Here is a 20141-nt window from a genome sequence, read left to right on the forward strand (position 1 = left end):
TGTGAGCAACAAGAGTATACACAGTAAAAAGAGTTACTGACCGGACCCAAACTAGGGAGGATAAAGGGTGACCCCTGTCAGACCCTCAAAGCTCTCCCTATGCTGCTAAAGCACATGCCAGGATCCAAATGGCGGAACGAGTAATGCCCACGTACCTAAGACTAATGACCACTGTAACCCCTACAATAGTGGAACGGGCACGGCCACCGGTGCCCTGCTCAGTATATGGAGGGAACCGTGGCCACCTCAGATCCAGTCAGAAAATAACCAGGTACACAACAATGTCTGCACACATGCTGAAGGTGCTGCAGCCGCAGAGAAGACGGATCCAAGGACAGCTGGCAATATCCGGAGTGCTTGCTGCAGCAGAACACAGGTCCAGTGAACTGATAGCTACAAGTGAAGATACTCAAGCAAGAGCTACAACTGAAATGAGAAATATAATCCACGCCCTACAATATGAGGAGGGGTGATTTAAAGGCAGGGAAATCAACCGCAGGAGGAACAGCTGGGAGGAAGGAAACAGAAAGTAAAGACTTCATCACAGGGGCGGAGAAACAGAGCAGTGAGAACTCCTCCAAACTCTAGTAGTGACATCATCACAGGGGTGGAGAAACAGAGCTGTGAGAATGTCTCAAAGCTCTGGTAGTGACAGTACCCCCCCCCCTCTACGGGTGGACTCCGGACACCCAGGACCCACCTTCTCAGGATGAGCCCTATGAAATGCCCTGATGAGGCGAGTGGCTTTAATGTCCGACACCGGAACCCACATCCTCTCCTCAGGACCATAACCCTTCCAATGAACGAGGTACTGAAGAGAACCGCGGACAATGCGAGAATCCACAATTCTGGAAACCTCAAACTCCAGATTGCCATCAACCAAAATCGGAGGAGGAGGCAAAGAGGAGGGTACCGTGGGCTGGACATATGGTTTTAAGAGAGATCTGTGAAATACATTATGTATCTTCCAAACCCGTGGAAGATCAAGACGGATCCAAGGACAGCTGGCAATATCCGGAGTTCTTGCTGCAGCAGAACACAGGTCCAGTGAACTGATAGCTACAAGTGAAGATACTCAAGCAAGAGCTACAACTGAAATGAGAAATATAATCCACGCCCTACAATAGGAGGAGGGGTGATTTAAAGGCAGGGAAATCAACCGCAGGAGGAACAGCTGGGAGGAAGGAAACAGAAAGTAAAGACTTCATCACAGGGGCGGAGAAACAGAGCAGTGAGAACTCCTCCAAACTCTAGTAGTGACATCATCACAGGGGTGGAGAAACAGAGCTGTGAGAACGTCTCAAAGCTCTGGTAGTGACACTCGCCCTATTTAGTCTGACTTTTCCCATCACTCCTTGCTTGGGATAGCTTCATTTGGTCTTGAAAGAGCTGGTGTGTGGTTCGTGTTGAAGTCCTGTTAATCCTTCATCCTCTGAAGTTAAGTGTTCCGCTTGTTGTGTTTTGTATCCCCCCCGGTTGTTTACTAGGCCTCAGTGAGACGCTAGTTCCTTCACTAGGGAAGGAACGGGTGGTCTCTGCCCTGTCATTATCTTTAGGGCATCTGAGGGTCACCAGGTTTTTATAGGTTCATGTGTATAGGTATCTCTACCATCGAGAGGTGCCCATACGGATAGGAGTTAGGGCCAGGAGCAGGGTTTTTATAGGTAGTGACCCTTTTCCTTCCCTAGCGGTGAGGCCTAGTGTCTTTCCCCTTCCTTCTTGATTGTCTTTTAGTGTTCTCTCCTACTACATCCGTGACACCCGGCCACCAAAATCTATGAGAGATGAGATCGACAGTGGATCTGCTCCCAGGGTGTCCAGCAAGCACCGTACAGTGATGTTCCTCGAATACCTTGTGACATAAATCAGAAGGAACCCACAAATTTCCCGGAGGACACGAGTCCAGTGCATCTTCCTAGGCTTCTAACACTTTTGCCTCAAGGATCAGGATATAGGGCGGATATAACTTTCCCTTCAGACAAAATAGGACTAGGATCTTTAGAATCAACCCCCACTCCCCCAGGAAAGCTGTGCGACAAAGCATCCGCCTTGAAGTTCTTAACCCCAGGGCGGTAGATGACAATGAAGTTAAATCTGGTGAAGAACAACGACCATCTGACCTGCCTTGGGTTCAGTCGTTTGGCCGACTCCAGGTAAGCCAGATTTTTATGATCAGTAATCTCCGTAATAGGATGAACTGCTTCTTCCAACCAATGATATCAATCCTCAAAAGCCAACTTGATGGCCAGCAACTCCCTATTACCCACATCATAATTTCTTTCAGCAGTTGAGAGTTTTTTTAGAGAAGAAAGCACATGGGCGCCATTTACTAGGTGAAGGACCCTGCGACAAAACTGCTCCCACCCCCACCTCGAATACGTCAACTTTTACAATCAATGTTTGTGACACGTCCGGTTGCACCAGCATAAGGGCTGAAAAGGCTTGTAATGCTGCATCAGACCAGACAGAGATATCAGAACCTTTTCTAGTCATGTCTGTTAAGGGTTTAACCACAGTGGAATAATTCAAGATGAATTTACGGTAGTAGTTGCTGAACCCCAAAAACTGCATAAGTGCTTTCAGATTTTCAGATTGATCCCTGTCCAACACAGCACGGACCTTCTCGGGATCCATACGAAAACCTGAGGATGAGAGTAAGCACCCCAGGAATTGCACCTCCTGAACCGCAAATACACACTTCTCCCTCTCAGCATACAACTTATTCTCCCTTAGGATCTGTAACACCTGTCTCACATGATCTTGATGAGTCTCCATGTCAGGAGAATAAATTAGTATATCATCCAGATATACTGTACAACAACAAACCTCCCCACCAGATGATGAAATATGTAATTGACAAAGTGTTGAAAAACCGCAGGAGCATTGGTTAACCCAAAAGGCATGACCAGATTCTCAAAATGACCCTTAGGGGTATTAAAAGCCGTCTTCCATTCGTTTCCCTCCTTGAACCTTACCAGATTATATGCCCCCCTCAGATCCAATTGAGAGAACACCTTGGCACCAACAATCTGATTAAACAAATCCGGAATTAACGGAAGGGGGTAAGGATCACGGACAGTAATACGATTGAGCTCACGAAAGTCCAGACATGGCCTAAGAGCACTATTCTATCCTTTTTTTTTTTTACAAAGAAAAACCCAGCAGCCAGAGGGGATTTGGACGGTCTAATATGTCCTTTAGCCAAAACTCTCGGTGATATACTCTCGCATGGCCACTCTTTCGGGCTCCGAAAGATTATACAAACGAGATTTGGGCAGTTTAGCAGGACAGGACAATCATACTCCCGATGCAGGGGCAACTCCTGGTTACCACTCTCAGAAAATACATCAGAAAATTCAGAAATAAATGAGGGTACAGGTTATCTATGCAAAAATCACTCCAATGGAGAATCTGTCTCGCTTGCCAATCGATGGTAGGATTATGTTTGCTTAACCATGGTAAGCCCAAAACCAACAGAGCAGGCAGACCCTCCAACACAAAACACTAAATGGATTCCTGATGAAAATCACCCACTCTTAAATGTATGTCCTGCACCACCTGTGACAAGCATTTCTGGGTAAGAGGTGCTGAGTCAATTGCAAACACAGAAATATTTTTCTCTAGTGCACTAGCAGTCAACCCATGAATATGAACGAACTGACCATAAACCAGGTTAACCCCTGCCCCACTCTCGATAAACACCTCAATTCCCACAGTTTTGGACTCGGGTACTACCAGTAAATGAAGAAAGTACGTTTTCTGGCTCCCCACCCACACCACCAATAGTAAGTTGGGGATTAAACGTTTTCTCTTTGTTTCCACCTTGACGCTGAACGTATGGCCATATATTCACAAAATGTCCCTTCTTTCCACAACAAAAACAGACTCCCTTCATATGATCAAAGCTCTTGCCAGCAGTCCCAGGAGTAGCTCCCCCTAACTGCATAGGCTCATCGCAAGTTGTAACCACAGTTGTCTCTCCACCATAAGTTTCAAAGGAAGCTGCCACATTATTAGACAGTACATCCTGAGGGTGAGGGACCCTAGATCTCTCCCTCAGGCATCTATCAAGACATACAGCAAGGGACATAGCTGCTTCCAATGAATCAGGATTTTCATGAAAGGCCAACGCGTCCTTCAGCCTCACAGACAGACCCTGACAGAATTGACTACGAAGAACAGGATCATTCCACTCAGTATCCGTAGACCATCTCCTAAATTCAGCGCAATAGGTCTCTGCGGAGCGCTCTCCCTGCCGTAAACCACATAACTTGATCATACTCACACGTTAGTTCTCATCCCCACAAGAGTATGGACGCAGCTTAAAGTACAATTTACACGACTCCCTGAACCAAATGAAATTGTCGCTACCCCCAGAAAATCTGTCCGGAAGGGCAATCTTAAGTTCAGGGCAGGCCTAGTACCCACCACCGGAACCGTCCGCCTGTGGTCTCTGGCTTTGCAAGACAGTCATGCGGAGGTCAGCTATCTCCAAAGACAGACCCTGCAGCCGTTCGACCAGTGCAGACCTAGGATTCATAGCTGCACTGACCTGAACAAAAAATGGTGGTTTTGGCGGTCAGACTATATAGGGGAGGGGTGATGACCACTAAGCTACACCTGAAACAAGAGGTGTGGTCATGAACAACAACACTGAAGCAAAAGTGACCAAAGAGACAGTTAGCTCCCTGCACGTGTAGCCAGTACCTTTGATCTTCTGACAGCTGTCACGGGAGGGACCGTGACGCCAGTTGGAAGTGGCGGCGGGCGTCATGTGGATCCTCAAAGATGAATTGTCTGCCATTATCCAGCACCTGTAGCTTTGCCGGATAGATCAGCTGGAATCGGATCGCCCTGTCATACAGACTTTGACATATTGGGGTGAATGCTCTCCTCTTCTGGGAGACTGATCTAGAAAAGTCTTGGAAAAGTAAGAGTGGCTTCGTATTTAAGGGTGCGTTGGCGCCGATAGGCGCGCAAGATCTGCTCTTTCATCGCCCAGTTCAGGTATTTTGCGATGGCGAGGTCTCATGTTGTCCAAACCAGCTGGCTTAGGAGGTGCAATTCTGTGTGCCAGTTCGAAGTGAAGTTTATCAGTCGATAGCTCCAATCCCAGTCCTGCAGGTAGGTCTATGGTGAGGTACGTAAGTAAGTCCTCTCCTACGATGCTCTCCGGGACACCTATGAATCTAAGGTTGTTGCGACGATCCCGATTTTCAAGGTCTTTCAGTTTAGCAGTTAGAGTAGACTCTGTTTTTCTGCATTGTGTTATGGTGCATTCCAGATTGGATATGGTTATCTCCTGGGCTGTGTATTTATTCTCAAGGTCTGAGATTTATTGGGAGTTCGTAGTGATCAGTTGTAAGGCAGAGTTGATAGAGGAGTGGAGTACCTCCAGTCTCTTGTCAAAGAGGGGTAGTAGAACCCGAGAAACTTCTTGTGCCACAGTAGAAGCATGGTTGGGGTCCTCTTCAGGGGAGAGCGAAGAGGCGTATCTGAAGAGAGATTAGGTGGTGTAATGTCACCATCTGTTATAAGTTCAGCAGAGAAACGTATGTCTGAGGCTGATTGGGAGAGTCCTTGGATAGTCTTGGGCACTTTTTTTGTCAGTTTGCCAGTGGATTTAGACATTTTGGTTGCGGTATCAGTGGCGGTTGGAACAGAGTGCGCCTGGGAGGGGTTTTGCGTGTAGTTGTAGAAGAGTTTTTGGCCACAAATTTGTCCATAATCTCTGTTAGCTCTAAGCCTGGCTGTCTAGTGTCATGATTTCGTTATAATCCTGGGAGGGTGGGCCTCATAGGGCGTTTACGACATCAGGAGGGTGTCAGCAGGTCATAATAGTCAGCTCCGTGTCGTGAGGCAGCTATATTACTATGGTTAGTTTATAAGCCTGAGAGGTTGATTCTCATGAATCGTAGGGGGTCTTGAGTGAAATCAGGGAGATTCTAGTACAATTCTAGTGTAACTTGGCAGCAGAACACTGTGGATGTATCAGGAATGGTAGCAAGTGGTGTTATGTTTTAGACTACAAGGTGTCGCTGTTGGCTTGGAAGTAACATGCAGTTGCAGACTAGACGGGAAAAACCCTCTGGCCTATATGACTGTGTGAAGATAAGTGAGCCGACCGGGCACAGAGGAGCATGAGGAAGATCAAAGGTACTCACAAGTTCTTCCAGTCTTGCTTCCCTCCACACAACATGGGGGGGAGGAGGGGTGGAATCGTTGGTGCTGGTGGCAGGCTTGTTTTGGCTAAACAACTTGTACCGGGTAGGAGGGGGGTGCAGGCCTCGGCAGTGATGGTGCAGTCCTAGGCAGCCCTGTTGTTTTATGGCTGCTGCAGCTGTGCGACTTCCCTGCATGGATCCTCCAGCTGGGTATCATTAGGCAGGCCTGTGTGCTGCTGCTGGCCGGATGCCAAGCTGTGTGAAGGGAGCTGGCGTCAGGGAGAGGAAGTAGGCCTCAGCTGCACATCCCAGCAGTTTACATACAGTACAGACCAAAAGTTTGGACACACCTTCTCATTCAAAGAGTTTTCTTTATTTTCATGACTAGGAAAATTGTAGATTCACACTGAAGGCATCAAAACTATGAATTAACACATGTGGAATTATATACAAGAATTATAAGGCAAGAAATCCCACTTATTAAACCTGACAGGGCACACCTGTGAAGTGAAAACCATTTCAGGGGACTACCTCTTGAAGCTCATCAAGAGAATGCCAAGAGTGTTCAAAGCAGTAATCAAAGCAAAAGGTGGCTACTTTGAAGAACCTAGAATATGACATATTTTCAGTTGTTTCACACTTGTTTGTTATGTATATAATTCCACATGTGTTAATTCATAGTTTTGATGCCTTCATAGTCATGAAAATAAAGAAAACTCTTTGAATGAGAAGGTGTGTCCAAACTTTTGGTCTGTACTGTAAACTCACCTAAAGAATTATTAGGAACACCTGTTCTATTTCTCATTAATTATCTAGTCAACCAATCACATGGCAGTTGCTTCAATGAATGTAGGGTTGTGGTCCTGGTCAAGACAATCTCCTGAACTCCAATCTGAATGTCAGAATGGGAAAGAAAGGTGATTTAAGCAATTTTGAGCGTGGCATGGTTGTTGGTGCCAGACGGGCCGGTCTGAGTATTTCACAATCTGCTCAGTTACTGGGATTTTCACGCACAACCATTTCTAGGGTTTACAAAGAATGGTGTGAAAAGGGAAAAACATCCAGTATGCGGCAGTCCTGTGGGCGAAAATGCCTAGTTGATGATAGAGTAATCAAATGGCCAAGAGAGGAGAGAAGGCGCTCATAGGTGAGGGTAAACAAATTGATGTCCCTTCCCCCTACCCAGGATGAGTGAGGTTACTCACCTGGTTTGGTTTGCACTGATTGTGGTGCAACCTTAGTGGAGGGAGGTTCAAATGGTGGAGGTTGTCTGGGTTGGTGCTGCCGGATGGTGTCCGAGACGACCCTGGGCGGGGGCCAAACCGCCACTTGGGTGGATATTTGGATATATAAAAAAAAATTGTTGATGATAGAGGTCAGAGGAGAATGGGCCGACTGATTCAAGATGATAGAAGAGCAACGTTGACTGAAATAACCACTTGTTACAACCGAGGTATGCAGCAAAGCATTTGTGAAGCCACAACACGCATAACCTTGAGGCGGATGGGCTACAACAGCTAAAGACCCCACCGGGTACCACTCATCTTCACTACAAATAGGAAAAAGAGGCTACAATTTGCACAAGCTCACCAAAATTGGACTGTTGAAGACTGGAAAAATGGTTTCTTGAACATGACAATGAGTTCACTGTACTAAAATGGCCCCCACAGTCACCAGATCTCAACCCAATAGAGCATCTTTGGGATGTGGTGGAACGGGAGCTTCGTGCCCTGGATGTGCATCCCTCAACTCTCCATCAACTGCAAGATGCTATCCTATCAATATGGGCCAACATTTCTAAAGAATGCTATCAGCACCTTGTTGAATCAATGGCACGTAGAATTAAGGCAGTTCTGAAGGCAAAAGGGGGTCCAACACCGTATTAGTATGGTGTTCCTAATAATTGTTTAGGTGAGTGTATATGCTCTGTGGCTTACCGCCACAGTCCCCGGGGTGGTGTCGGATGGAGCTCTCCGGGCTGTAGATGCCTCGGGCGGGTATGTTCCCTCTTGAATGCAGTTGCTGTTTTGTTTCTGTTCCCCGATGGAGGCAGTTTCTTGGTGGGAGAAACTAAAGCGCTGTTAAAATGCGGCCATGCGCGATGCCCCGCCCCCAGTAGTCTCTATTTCTCTGTTTTAACATTGTCAGCATTTGATTAAAAATGTATTTGGGCTTTAAATCCATAAGATAACTATTAAAGGTGAACTGCATATAGAGGATTGAAGGGTGACTACATGTCATGTTCTCTTATCATCTCTCCATAGCTTAAGGACATATCAAAAGTGTTAATCGGCAGGGGTTCCAGCGCTGAGACCCCCGCCGATTGCTAGAACGAGGAGTCAGAAGCGCTTAGCCAAGTGCTGCTTCTTTTACCTGCTGAGTGCGATAGTGTCACGGTCCCGCCTGTGACAGGGACTAGAAGATCGAGGAGACTGGCTGCATGTGATTGACAGCCTCTTTGGTTTATCTTTTCTGTGTTGTTGCGGGGGATGACCACACCTCTTGTCTCAGGTATAGCTTAAGTGGTCATTCCTTCTCCTCTAATTAGTCTGACCTCACCCATCATGCTATGCAGTTGATAGCTCCTTGTTTGTGGAAGTCCTGGTGTTGGTTCTCTCTGAGTTCCTGCTCATCCGCATACTTCTGGAAGTTATGTTTATCTTCTTTGTTGTTTGTTGTTTTCCCCTACCTGCTATTAGGCCTGAGGGGGTCTCCTATTCCTTCATCTGGGATGGAATATGCCATCCATGTCCTGACACTATCTGCAGGGCCCTGTTAGGGTGAGATTGGGCTTAGGTTCCTGCGTATGAACATTCCTACCATCAAGGTTTGTTCATACTGATAGCAGTCAGGGCTCGGCGTAGGGACTCACTAGGTGTGATGATTTCCCTTTCCCTAGGTTCCAGGCCTTATACCTCTTCCCTTCCCTTCTGTGTTCTGTGTGGAGTATATTTACCACACTGCGCCGTGACAGATAGTGAAGACGGTCTCGCGATCAGCAGGGAGGAGAGACTCCTCGTTCTAGCAATCGTTCTAGAAATATGTCCCAATGATATATAAAAAGTTTCAAAAAAGTGTAGCTAATCTTCAAAGATATAGGCCCATGATGTTATCACCTCCCCAGGGATTTCTATACCAACAGCCTAAAAATGTAGACCTCATTGCTAAAAACATCACACTCTGAAGCATTTATTTTGTAACAAATTGATCATTTCTATAACTGATTCTTCATTTCAATCAGGTCAGGGGGCGGACTGACCGGTCGGGCACTTCGGACATGGTCCGAGGGCCCGGCCGGGATGGGGGCCCGCCCCAGAATAACATAACACCGGGCCCCGCTCACTGTAATAGTAATATTCCTATGTGAACAACTTGAAATCCCCTGCGATCCTCTCCCTCTCTGTACTCACAACCTCAGTAGCATAGAGGCAGCAGCAGGCAGTGTAATAGGAGCCGACAGTGGAAGCTAGACCCGCCCCTCCCCGCCCTCCAACCAATCAGAAGCAGCCAGCACTGACTCACAGCACAGGGGGAGTCGTGCAGGGACTCAGAGAATCGTCTGAGTCTATTAGTTAAAAGAATCGTATGAGTCAGAGACGGTGTCACCGAGTCCCTGCCAGGCTTCCTGCTCTGCGGCTCCCTGTCTCCTGACAAGTCCGTCCGGGGGGGTGGTATAGTATTGCATGTAGCAGAGCTGTGTGTGTACAGGGTGCTTGCAGCAATGTAGCAGAGCTGTGTGTGTACAGGGTACTTGCAGCAATGTAGCAGAGCTGTGTGTGTACAGGGTGCTTGCAGCAATGTAGCAGAGCTGTGTGTGTACAGGGTGCTTGCAGCAATGTAGCAGAGCTGTGTGTGTACAGGGTGCTTGCAGCAATGTAGCAGAGCAGGAAGCCTGGCAGGGACTCGGTGACAGGATTATTTTAACTCAAAGAATCAAATGAGTCTCTGACTCATTTGATTCTTTTAACTAATAAACTCTTAGGCCATTATCTAAATCCCTGCAATAACTATACAGTGTAATTACATCAGTCTGCTCCACTGCAGCAGAGCTGTGTTTGCCAGGAGCGAGTCCCTCCAGACCTTCGGTTCACTTGAGAGCCGACTCAGCAAGTGAACCGAAGATCCGATGAGCTAAGCATGCGCATTGATCTTCAGTTCACTTGAGAGCCGACTCAGGAAGTGAACCGAAGATCCGATTCATGAAAAAGATCCGAACTTCCCATCTCTAAAACTCAGTAGCAGGCCGGGCGGCTGCGCAACTCACTGACGTCACGCGCCTGCTCCGCCTGCTTCATTCATAAAGTGGGAGGAGCAGGCGCGTGACGTCAGTGAGTTGCGCTGCCGCCCGGCCTGCTACTGAGTTTGTGAGTACAGAGAGGGAGAGGATCGCAGAGGATTTCAAGTTGTTCACATCGGAATATTAGTATTACAGTGAGCGGGGCCCGATGTAATAGAATACAGTGACTGCACCGGGCCCCGCTGCCATTACAACACCAGATGCCGGTGTTCCGTTTACTTGACAGTATTATGTCTATATCGTGGGAGATAGTTTTGCATTAAGTCTAGCTTGAACTGCTGACTAATATAAAATTTTAAATCTTTATTTCATTTCCTTAAAACTATTTTCCACGATATAGACATAATGCTGTCAATTAAACGTCACAGAGGTGCTGAAGAGGTCTAGATATTTGCATTTTGTTAACCTTTATTTTTGTTTGCATTTTGTTAACCTCTACTGCGCCTGCGCCAAGTCGTCTTTTTCGCGCATGCGCAGTGTATTGGGGATCATTCACTCACAGGGACACTGTTATGGGGGATCTGTGGATGACACTGTATATGCTGCTATATATGTGTCATCCACAGATCCCCCCCCCACAACAGTGTGTCATCCACAGAGCCCCCCCCCACAACAGTGTGTCATCCACAGAACCCCCCCCCCCCACAACAGTGTGTCATCCACAGAGCCCCCCCACAACAGTGTGTCATCCACAGAGCCCCCCCCCCCACAACAGTGTGTCATCCACAGAGCCCCCCACAACAGTGTGTCATCCACAGAGCCCCCCCCACAACAGTGTGTCATCCACAGAGCCCCCCCCCACAACAGTGTGTCATCCACAGAGCCCACCCCACAACAGTGTGTCATCCACAGAGCCCCCCCCCCCCACAACAGTGTGTCATCCACAGAGCCCCCATAACAGTGTGTCATCCACAGAGCCCCCATAACAGTGTGTCATCCACAGATCCCCCCACAACAGTGCCATCCACAGATCCCCCAAAACACCTTTTGGTTCAAAATATTTTTTTATTTGGCTATTCCCCACCCCTCTTGTAATTGTTCCGCTACTTGTGGGCTGCGCGGGAATGAGTTGAGTCACTTCGGTGGCCAATCCCGTCCTGCAGCGCGTGATCCCGCAAGACCTGCCGCTGTAGGTCACGGGTCTCGCGGGATCACGCGCCTCAGGATGGGATTGCGCACCGAAGTAACTGAACTCATGCCCATGTAGCCCGCAAGTAGCGGATCAGTGGAACAAGTACAAGGTGGGTGGGGGGATGATCTGTGGGGGTTGCCCAGACGGCTAGGCCCTTCACAGTAGTTATTAACCCCTTTCAGCAGTCCCCCATTCACTGAAGGGGAGACTGCTGAAAGGGATTAATAACTACTGTGAAGGCCTCCCCCCTTTCACAGTAGATATGCCCAGATATGTGCCCCCTTCACAGTAGTTATGCCCAGATATGTGCCCCCTTCACAGTAGTTATGCCCACACTGCTTCTAACAGAGGCTCACTAATGGACGCTGAGATTAGATCACCCCATATGAGAGCATTGAATCAATGCTTTCCTATGGGGAAAAATCGGACCCTGGAGGTCATCATGCAGGGTGTGAGGACGTCCAGCGTCAGATACCGGACCAAAGGTCTGTTTTACTCCAGGAAGCCCTCAGGTGGCTGCCAGCGACTAGAGGCTGACTTATTGCTGGAACGTAAACAATGCAGCTTCTCTAGAACATTGCAGCTCGATTTGCAAAAGGGACACTGTACCCAGACCACTTCAATGAGCTGAAGTGGTCTGGGTGCCTTTTGTGTCGCTTTAACTTTGAAATCTTATTAAAGATTGTGTAGGGTGTGGCTGGAGGCGGGGCATGGAGGCGGGACAAGGGTGCGGCTTGCAGCAGAACATGGGTGGGGCCTGTAATGGGGCCCTTTATTTTTTTTTTGCCCGGGGGCCCTGAGGGTTCTCAGTCCACCCCTGAATCGGGTCAACCCTGTGTCAGCGTCCAATGGTAAGAACTAATAAGATATAACTACTCAGTGAGTGGAGTGGTGAAGAGTGATTTGATTTGGAACTTTTAGCTGCTTGTATCTGAATCTCATATAATACAAAAATGTCACTAATGCTGTTTCCTTTCCTCAGAGTGAAAACAATGGACATACCCACACTTCAGACACTGGTTCCTGTACATGGAATTCCATTGAGTAGTGAAATTGCTGAAAACTGGGAAGCTGTGGAACAATTTCAGGCCCAACCTGATGATTTGGTTATTTCAACTTATCCTAAATCTGGTAATACAATTCATAAAACCACAACTTATATTATATAATAAGAATAATATATCCCCTGGTCTAAAGTAGAACAGGCTTAGTTGCCCATAACAACCAATCAGTGGGCGTGCTTTTGTTCCAGTGAGACAAGACGAAACAAAGGGTTATTCGTAATTCGGTCAAAGAGGCCCTTAGATTCAATAAGAGTATTTTGAGGTCCAATTCTAGCCAGAACAGCAAACGTATGGTTGGCGGTAAAGGACAGTGAAGCCGATGCATGACATGGACTTCCTATGATCGGGGGGGGGGGGGGGGGGTTCATATTAAAGAGCAAGCAAAAGATTCCAGGGCAATATGCACCCAGGATTTTGGGCTGTCAAGGCAAAGCATGTCCAGAAGCCTAACGCAAGCTGTGGAGTAATAATATAGGTGGCAATCTGGGAGATCAGCCCCAACTGCATCTTTAGAGCGAGTAAGGATCTCCTATTTAATTCTAGGACCTTCAGGATACTAAACAAATCTCATGAGCAGCAACGGACTTGGGTCCAGTAGGTAGCAGGGATGTGGATGGGGATGGTCTGCAGAAGGTAAAGTAATTTCAGTAGGAGATTCATTTTTGTGATGCGGATTCTTCCAAACCATGAGAATGCTCTAGGGTGCCAAGACTGCAAATCCTTATCAAACTGCTGAAGGAGGGGGTGAAATGATCTCTAAATGACTGGGATAAGTACAAGACAATCGTAATTCCCTAAATAGTTGATACCTACGGTGGGCCAGAAAAAGGGAAAAGAAGCTTTAAGAGACAAAACAGTGGACCCAGAAAGGGAAACATTCAGAACTTCAGATTTGGTCATGTTGACCTTAACGTTGGACCTTTCCCCAAAGCGAGAAATCTCTTGCAGAGTAAGTTGCAGAGTAAAGAAATAAGGGGTTGGTTACATACACTAAAAGTTCATCACCAAAAGCAGCGCAATTATACTAATGACCACTCCTGAAATATCTGGGTTGTGACGAATGGAGGTCATATGATGCTCTATGATCAAAACATAAAGCAGTGGGAAGAGTGTGCATCCCTGTCAGGTGGCATAGTGAATAAGAAAAGGGGGAGAAAGAGCGCCATTAATTTTTATATGCGCAGAAGGGGATTGATATAGACTGGGAATCTTAGATGAAAACCATGGGCCTAGGCCAATCTAGGAAAGAGTAGTACGTAACGAGGGCCATGAAATTCGATCAAAGGAGACTTTTTCCGCATCTAGAGAGAGAACCATAAAGGGGAAAATAGTCTTCAGCGTGTTATCACGAGCCTCCCTCCCTGGCACAAACCCTACCTGGTCGGAATGGATTAGAGAAGGTAGAAAAGCATTAATTTGACTTGCCATGAGTTTTGTATACATTTTAATGTCTACAATCAATAGGGAATTCAGATGATAACTCACACAGACTTGGGGATCTTTGCCAGGTGTAGGAATCACTGCTATATGTGCTTCTGTGGACTGGGCAGGGAAGCGCAGACGATACCCCATTAAAGACCTTGAGTAGAAAAGGGGAAAGAAGTTGAAAAGTTGAATCTAGCTGTAAACCCATCAAAGGGTTCTCCAAACGGGCAGAATCCTCCTCAGACAGATGAGCAAAAGAAGAAGGGGGCAAGAGCCCAGGCTCCAAGTGGTCAAGTGATGGATATGTTAAATAATAGAGCCCAGAATAAAAGGAGTGAAAAGAGGAAGCAATTTCTTTGGTGGTATGAACTGCACGACCAAGTCGGTTTTAATGGCCAGGGTATGGGAACTGGCTAGTTGTTCCCTAAGAGCCAACAAGTGCCCACTCTTATCTCCATATTCGTAAAACTTGCTACGACATGTATGAATAATACATTTATAGGAGGGCTAACAGACGCTTAGCCTCTATACGATCATTCTGAAGCTCTTGAAAGGTGGGCAAGGAGAGTGTATGCTTATGGTTCAGTTCAATGGAGGCAACCTTTTAGAGGGCAAGGTTGACTGAGTGAGCGTTCTCTTTTTTGAGATGGGACCCATGTTTAATAAGAACTCCATGAATGACGCATTTGGGTGCCTCACACTAACAGGGGTGGCCTTTAGTCTTTAGTGTGATAAGTAAAAAAAGTTAGTTATGGATTGAGCAATATCCACAGAGCACAATGCGTCAAGAAGGAGGGACTCATTTTACCTCCATATCCATTCACCTTTAGTGAGAAAGGGAATATGAAGGGTACAATATTGGTTCGTTTTTTACATCCTATTGTATGACTTGGCTGATCCACTTTATGTTAGAAAATATTTCTTATTTCCTGATTTACACATCCAGTTTATGGCCATTAATATGTTTTAGATTTCAATGATATAGATATTAATAATGAAGTAGTATATTTTATTTTCTAGGAACTACATGGGCAAGTGAAATTATCGACATGATTTATTGTGGAGGAGACCATGAAAAATGTTGTCGAGATACTATACATAATCGTGTGCCATATCTAGAATTTCGAATTCCTGGAATGCCTTCAGGTAATAGAGAACATATTGAGACATAGAGTAAATATGTTATCATGTGCAAAGATCTCCACTTCAACAGCTGAAATTGACCAACCAGGCTCAATTCACATTAGTGTCATGGCTTCCATTCGTAACAGAGCTATGACAGTTATGCTGGGTGCTTTAGGGTAGCCACCAGTACTTTTCACAGAATGCCAAAAACTCAGATGGGAACTGAGCCTAAGTTTACTGCAGTATTTTTCAATATAGAAAATAAATCAGTTTGATGGTCATGTGCAGCTCCTCCTCTTTTATTATAGATTCAAAAAATCTCCCCAGTATTGGAATCACGAGGATACACTAGATTACATAAACCTAAATCTTGTTTTCTCTAACAGGTATAGAGCAACTTAATGCCACACCATCCCCAAGACTAGTGAAAACACATCTCCCCATTCAGCTGATGCCAGAGTCTTTTTGGGAAAAGAACGCAAAGGTAGCCATACATTTCAAGATAAGGCATGGTATTGTATTATGATGATGATTACATAAGACTGCAAATATTAACTTAGGTCTGAAATCTCAATCTCAAAGCACACTACATGGGTATAAGAGTAATTTCATAAAAGCTCCTGTCTGTTAAAGAACTGCCAAGAAAGTTATACGTGGATTAAAGGGATTGTCAGAGTTAAGATAAATAAAAATAAAAAAATTAAATGGCAGGGAAGGGGTTTAAATAATGAATACTTACAAGCCCAATTTGCTCTACCACTGCTTCTCTGGTCCTCCAGGTCTTTACATGTTTTCAGTAGTGATGTTCCTATATGCTGCACATAACCACTACCTCAGCAATCCTGTATTGTATCCCGCTGAGGTCAGTGACTGGCTGCAGCATTCACATGTGGTATATGGGCACATCATCACTTCAACAAAGACAATGACTTCATGACTGCTGCAGCTAGAAGGATCACAGCACTCCTCTGTTTGCATATTTATCTAGGTCTATCAAGAGAACAATGGAGCTATCATTCTAATGGGCTCTTTACACAGGCCGACAATTGAAACGATCACATGATCTTCTGCCGGGAAACAACGAGACAGTATGGGGAAGAGCGATGTCATTAGCGATCGCTCCTCCCCATACTCAGGAGGAGCTCGCTGCATGTAAATGCAACTGGTCTCCTCCGCTAGTGATCAGCAAGTTTTCGGGAAGGAACGCTTCCTTCCCGACAATCTGCTAGATTGTTGTCCCATGTAAAGGGACCATAAGTGTCACAAGCTGGGAACAACATATTGGCCACTGAAATGCCATATCTATGGGGGGAAATGCAATATTTACTGTGCACTGTCCACTGCACATTAATTTTTATGAAGCACTTGCAGGGTCAAAATGTTCACTACACCCCTTGATACTCACATTGAGGTGTAAAGTTTCCAAAATGGGGTCACTTTTGGGGGGTTCCTTTTATTTTTTTTACATTATAGGCTCTCCATGGTAATGGCTCTGTAAATCATCATACTGTTTCTCAAATGTGCATGGTGCTCTGGGCACAGCATACTGAAATGGCATATTTGTAAGAAAATAGCAGTTTTTACTTTGCACCATACACTGTGCATTCATTTCTGCAAAGTACCTGTGCTGTCAAAATTGTAACGCTTGTATATAGGGACAGGCACGTACAGTGATCCATGACCTGGAACACAGCCCGCTTTCCCTATCTACTTGCAGTACGAGCCCTAGCTAGCAAGAAGCGAATAGTCAAAAGACAAGCCAATATCAGAACCAAATGGGATACACAGTACAACTCACAGTGGTCAAAAGACAACCCAAGGTCAGAAACACAAGCAATCTAAATGATTCCAAGAACCAGGAACCTAGCTAGTAAGCCTATACAAGAATATCACTGGCACTAGTATCTGGCCAGGAACGGGTTTAAATAGAGCACCGAGTCCCAGGATCAGAACCTGATAGGTCATACATCGGCACACCTTTAGTCAGAACACAGCACACAAGAATAGAACAGCTGAGCAATCAACCCACTGTTAGTTACCTACATCACACGCCCACTGTGGGGAGAAACAGAGCATTGCATCCTTTTGCTGAGGGCTCATGCACACAGCCGTTGCCCGGCCGTTCTGTGCATTCGGGATCGCAATTGAGGGTCCCCAAAGCACGGGCGACACCAGTGCGGCTGCCGCAGATGAATCCAGACCCATTCAACTTGAATGGGTCCATGATATCTCCGCACCACAAAAAATTGTATATTGCGGAACTGCTGATTGTGAACATGAGCCCTAAGGTTGCTGCTACATCACCAGGGGTGTGGCTTTGCAGTGTGTCTTTCAAATAGCTTGAAAACCATTCCAGCAAAATCTGTGCTCCAAAAGCTAAAAGGCAATTTTCCATTTTGAGTCCTGCCATATGCCACACTCAGGACAAACTGCTTAACAAATAATAGGGTGAATTAAAAATTTTGAGCTAAAACTTCATATTAATGGTAAAAACAGATTTTCATTCATTTTAAAAGCCCAATTCTTTTATAAAACATCTGTGGGGTTAAAAAAATATACCCCTATATAAATTCCCTGAAGGGTACAGTTCCAAAATGGGGTCACTTATTGGGAGTTTATACTGTACTGCGAGGGATCTGCAAGTGAGACATGGTGCCTGAAAACCATTAATTAGTGCTCCAAAAGCCAAACAGCTCTCCCTTCTGCTGAGTGCTCATACTGGATTTGTGGTGTAAGGTTTATCTTACAATCCATGTGAAAATTAAAAATTTTGAGCTAAAACTATATGTATTATTGGAAAAATATAAAATGTTTCATAACCCAATGCTGAAAACTTCTGTGAATGATATGGATTTCTGCACAAATTGGTCATATAATTTTATCTGATCTTCATCTAAGTCACAACAATAGACAATCACAGTCTGCTTAAACTAATAACACACAAAGAATTAAATTTTACCATGTTTTTATTGAACACACCATGTAAACATTCACAGTGCATGTGGAAAAAGTAAGTGAACCCTTGGATTTAATAACTGGTTGAACCTCCTTTGGCAGCAATAACTTCAACCAAACATTTCCTGTAGTTGCAGATCTGACGTGCACAACGGTCAGGTGTAATTTTTGACCATTACTCTTTACAGAACTGTTTCAGTTCAGCAATATTCTTGGGATGTCTGGTGTGAATCGCTTTCTTGAGGTCATGCCACAGCATCTCAATCGGGTTGAGGTCAGGACTCTGACTGGGCCACTCCAGAAGGCGTATTTTCTTCTGTTTAAGCCATTCTTTTTTTTATTTACTTCTATGCTTTGGGTCGTTGTCCTGTTGCAACACCCATCTTCTGTTGAGCTTAAGCAGGTGGACAGATTACTTTAAGTTCTCCTACAAAATGTCTTGATAAACTTGGGAATTAATTTTTCCTTCGATGATAGCAATCTGTCCAGGCCCTGACGCAGCAAAGCAGCCCCAAACCATGATGCCCCCACCACCATACTTTACAGTTGGGATGAGGTTTTGATGTTCGTGTGCTGTGCCTCTTTTTCTCCACACATGTTGTGTGTTTCTTCCAAACAACTCAACTTTGATTTCATCTGTCCACAGAATATTTTGCCAGTACTGCTGTGGAACATCCAGGTTCTCTTGGGCAAACTGTAAACGTGCAGCAATGTTTTTTTTAGATAGCAGTGGCTTCCTCTGTGGTATCCTCCCATGAAATCCATTCTTGTTTAGTGTTTTACGTATCGTAGATTCGCTAACAAGGATGTTAGCATATGCCAGAGACTTTTGTAAGTCTTTAGCTGATACTCTAGGATTCTTCTTCACCTCATTGAGCAGTCTGCGCTGTGCTCTTGCAGTCATCTTTACAGGACGGCCACTCCTAGGGAGAGTAGCTGCAGTGCTGAACTTTCTCCATTTATAGACAATTTGTCTTACAGTGGACTGATGAACAGCAAGGCTTTTGGAGATACTTTTATAAGCTTTCCAGCTTTATGCAAGTCAACAATTCTTAATCGTAGGTCTTCTGAGAGCTCTTGTGTGCAAGGCATCATTCACATCAGGCAATGCTTCTTGTGAAAAGCAAACCCAGAACTGGTATGTGTTTTTTATAGGGCAGGGCAGCTGTAACCAACACCTCCAATCTCATCTCATTGATTGGACTCCAGTTGGCTGACACCTCACTCCAATTAGCTCTTGGAGATGTCATTAATCTAGGGGTTCACATACTTTTTCCACCTGCACTGTGAATGTTTACATGGTGTGTTCAATAAAAACATGGTAGCATTTAATTCTTTGTGTGTTATTAGTTTAAGCAGACTGTGATTGTCTATTGTTGTGACTTAGATGAAGATCAGATCACATTTTATGACCAATTTGTGCAGAAATCCATATAATTCCAAATGGTTCACATACTTTTTCTTGCAACTGTAAATCCCTAGGTGAACTCCTTCAGGGGTGTAGTTTCCAAAATGGGATCATTAAAGAGGAAAGGAATTTTTCATGTGTTGGCACCTCAGGCCTCTGCAAACCTTAAATGGTGCCTGAAAAACATCATAATAAGGTCTCAAAATCCATAAACTGTTCTTTTATTTGTGCATTGTAGAGGGGATTAGACCCCCAAATGTTGAAGTCCCACAGTGGGACAAAAATAACAAGTAAAAAAAAAGTTTTAAAAAGAGAATAAAAAAAAATAGTTTCAAGTAAGGCTACTTTCACACTTGCACTTTCACTTTCCGCTATTGAGATCCATCATAGGATCTCAATAGTGGGGGAAAACGCTTTAGTTTTGTCCCCATTCATTGTCAATGGGGACAAAACTGAACTGAACAAAACGGAATGCACCTGAATGCATTCCGTTCCGTTTGGTTGCATCCCCATCGCGGACAGAATAATGCTGCCTGTTTTGTGGTGCGGAGCAAGGCGGATTCATCCTGAC

At 45.3% G+C, this 20141-nt stretch overlaps 1 protein-coding gene across 1 annotated transcript in view; it reads left to right on the forward strand.

Annotated features, from left to right (window-relative positions):
• The window catches only part of LOC120980292 (sulfotransferase 1 family member D1-like), a 97641-nt gene that overhangs the window by 53637 nt on the left and 23863 nt on the right, over positions 1-20141 (forward strand). Inside the window, exons 3-5 of the mRNA XM_040409294.1 lie at positions 12576-12724; positions 15103-15228; positions 15594-15691. Of these exons, the coding sequence (XP_040265228.1) occupies positions 12586-12724; positions 15103-15228; positions 15594-15691 (363 nt within the window). The 5' untranslated portion in view covers positions 12576-12585. The remainder of the gene's footprint in view (positions 1-12575; positions 12725-15102; positions 15229-15593; positions 15692-20141) is intronic.

Source organism: Bufo bufo, chromosome 10, assembly GCF_905171765.1.
Source record: "Bufo bufo chromosome 10, aBufBuf1.1, whole genome shotgun sequence".
In the NCBI taxonomy this organism is placed as follows: domain Eukaryota; kingdom Metazoa; phylum Chordata; class Amphibia; order Anura; family Bufonidae; genus Bufo; species Bufo bufo.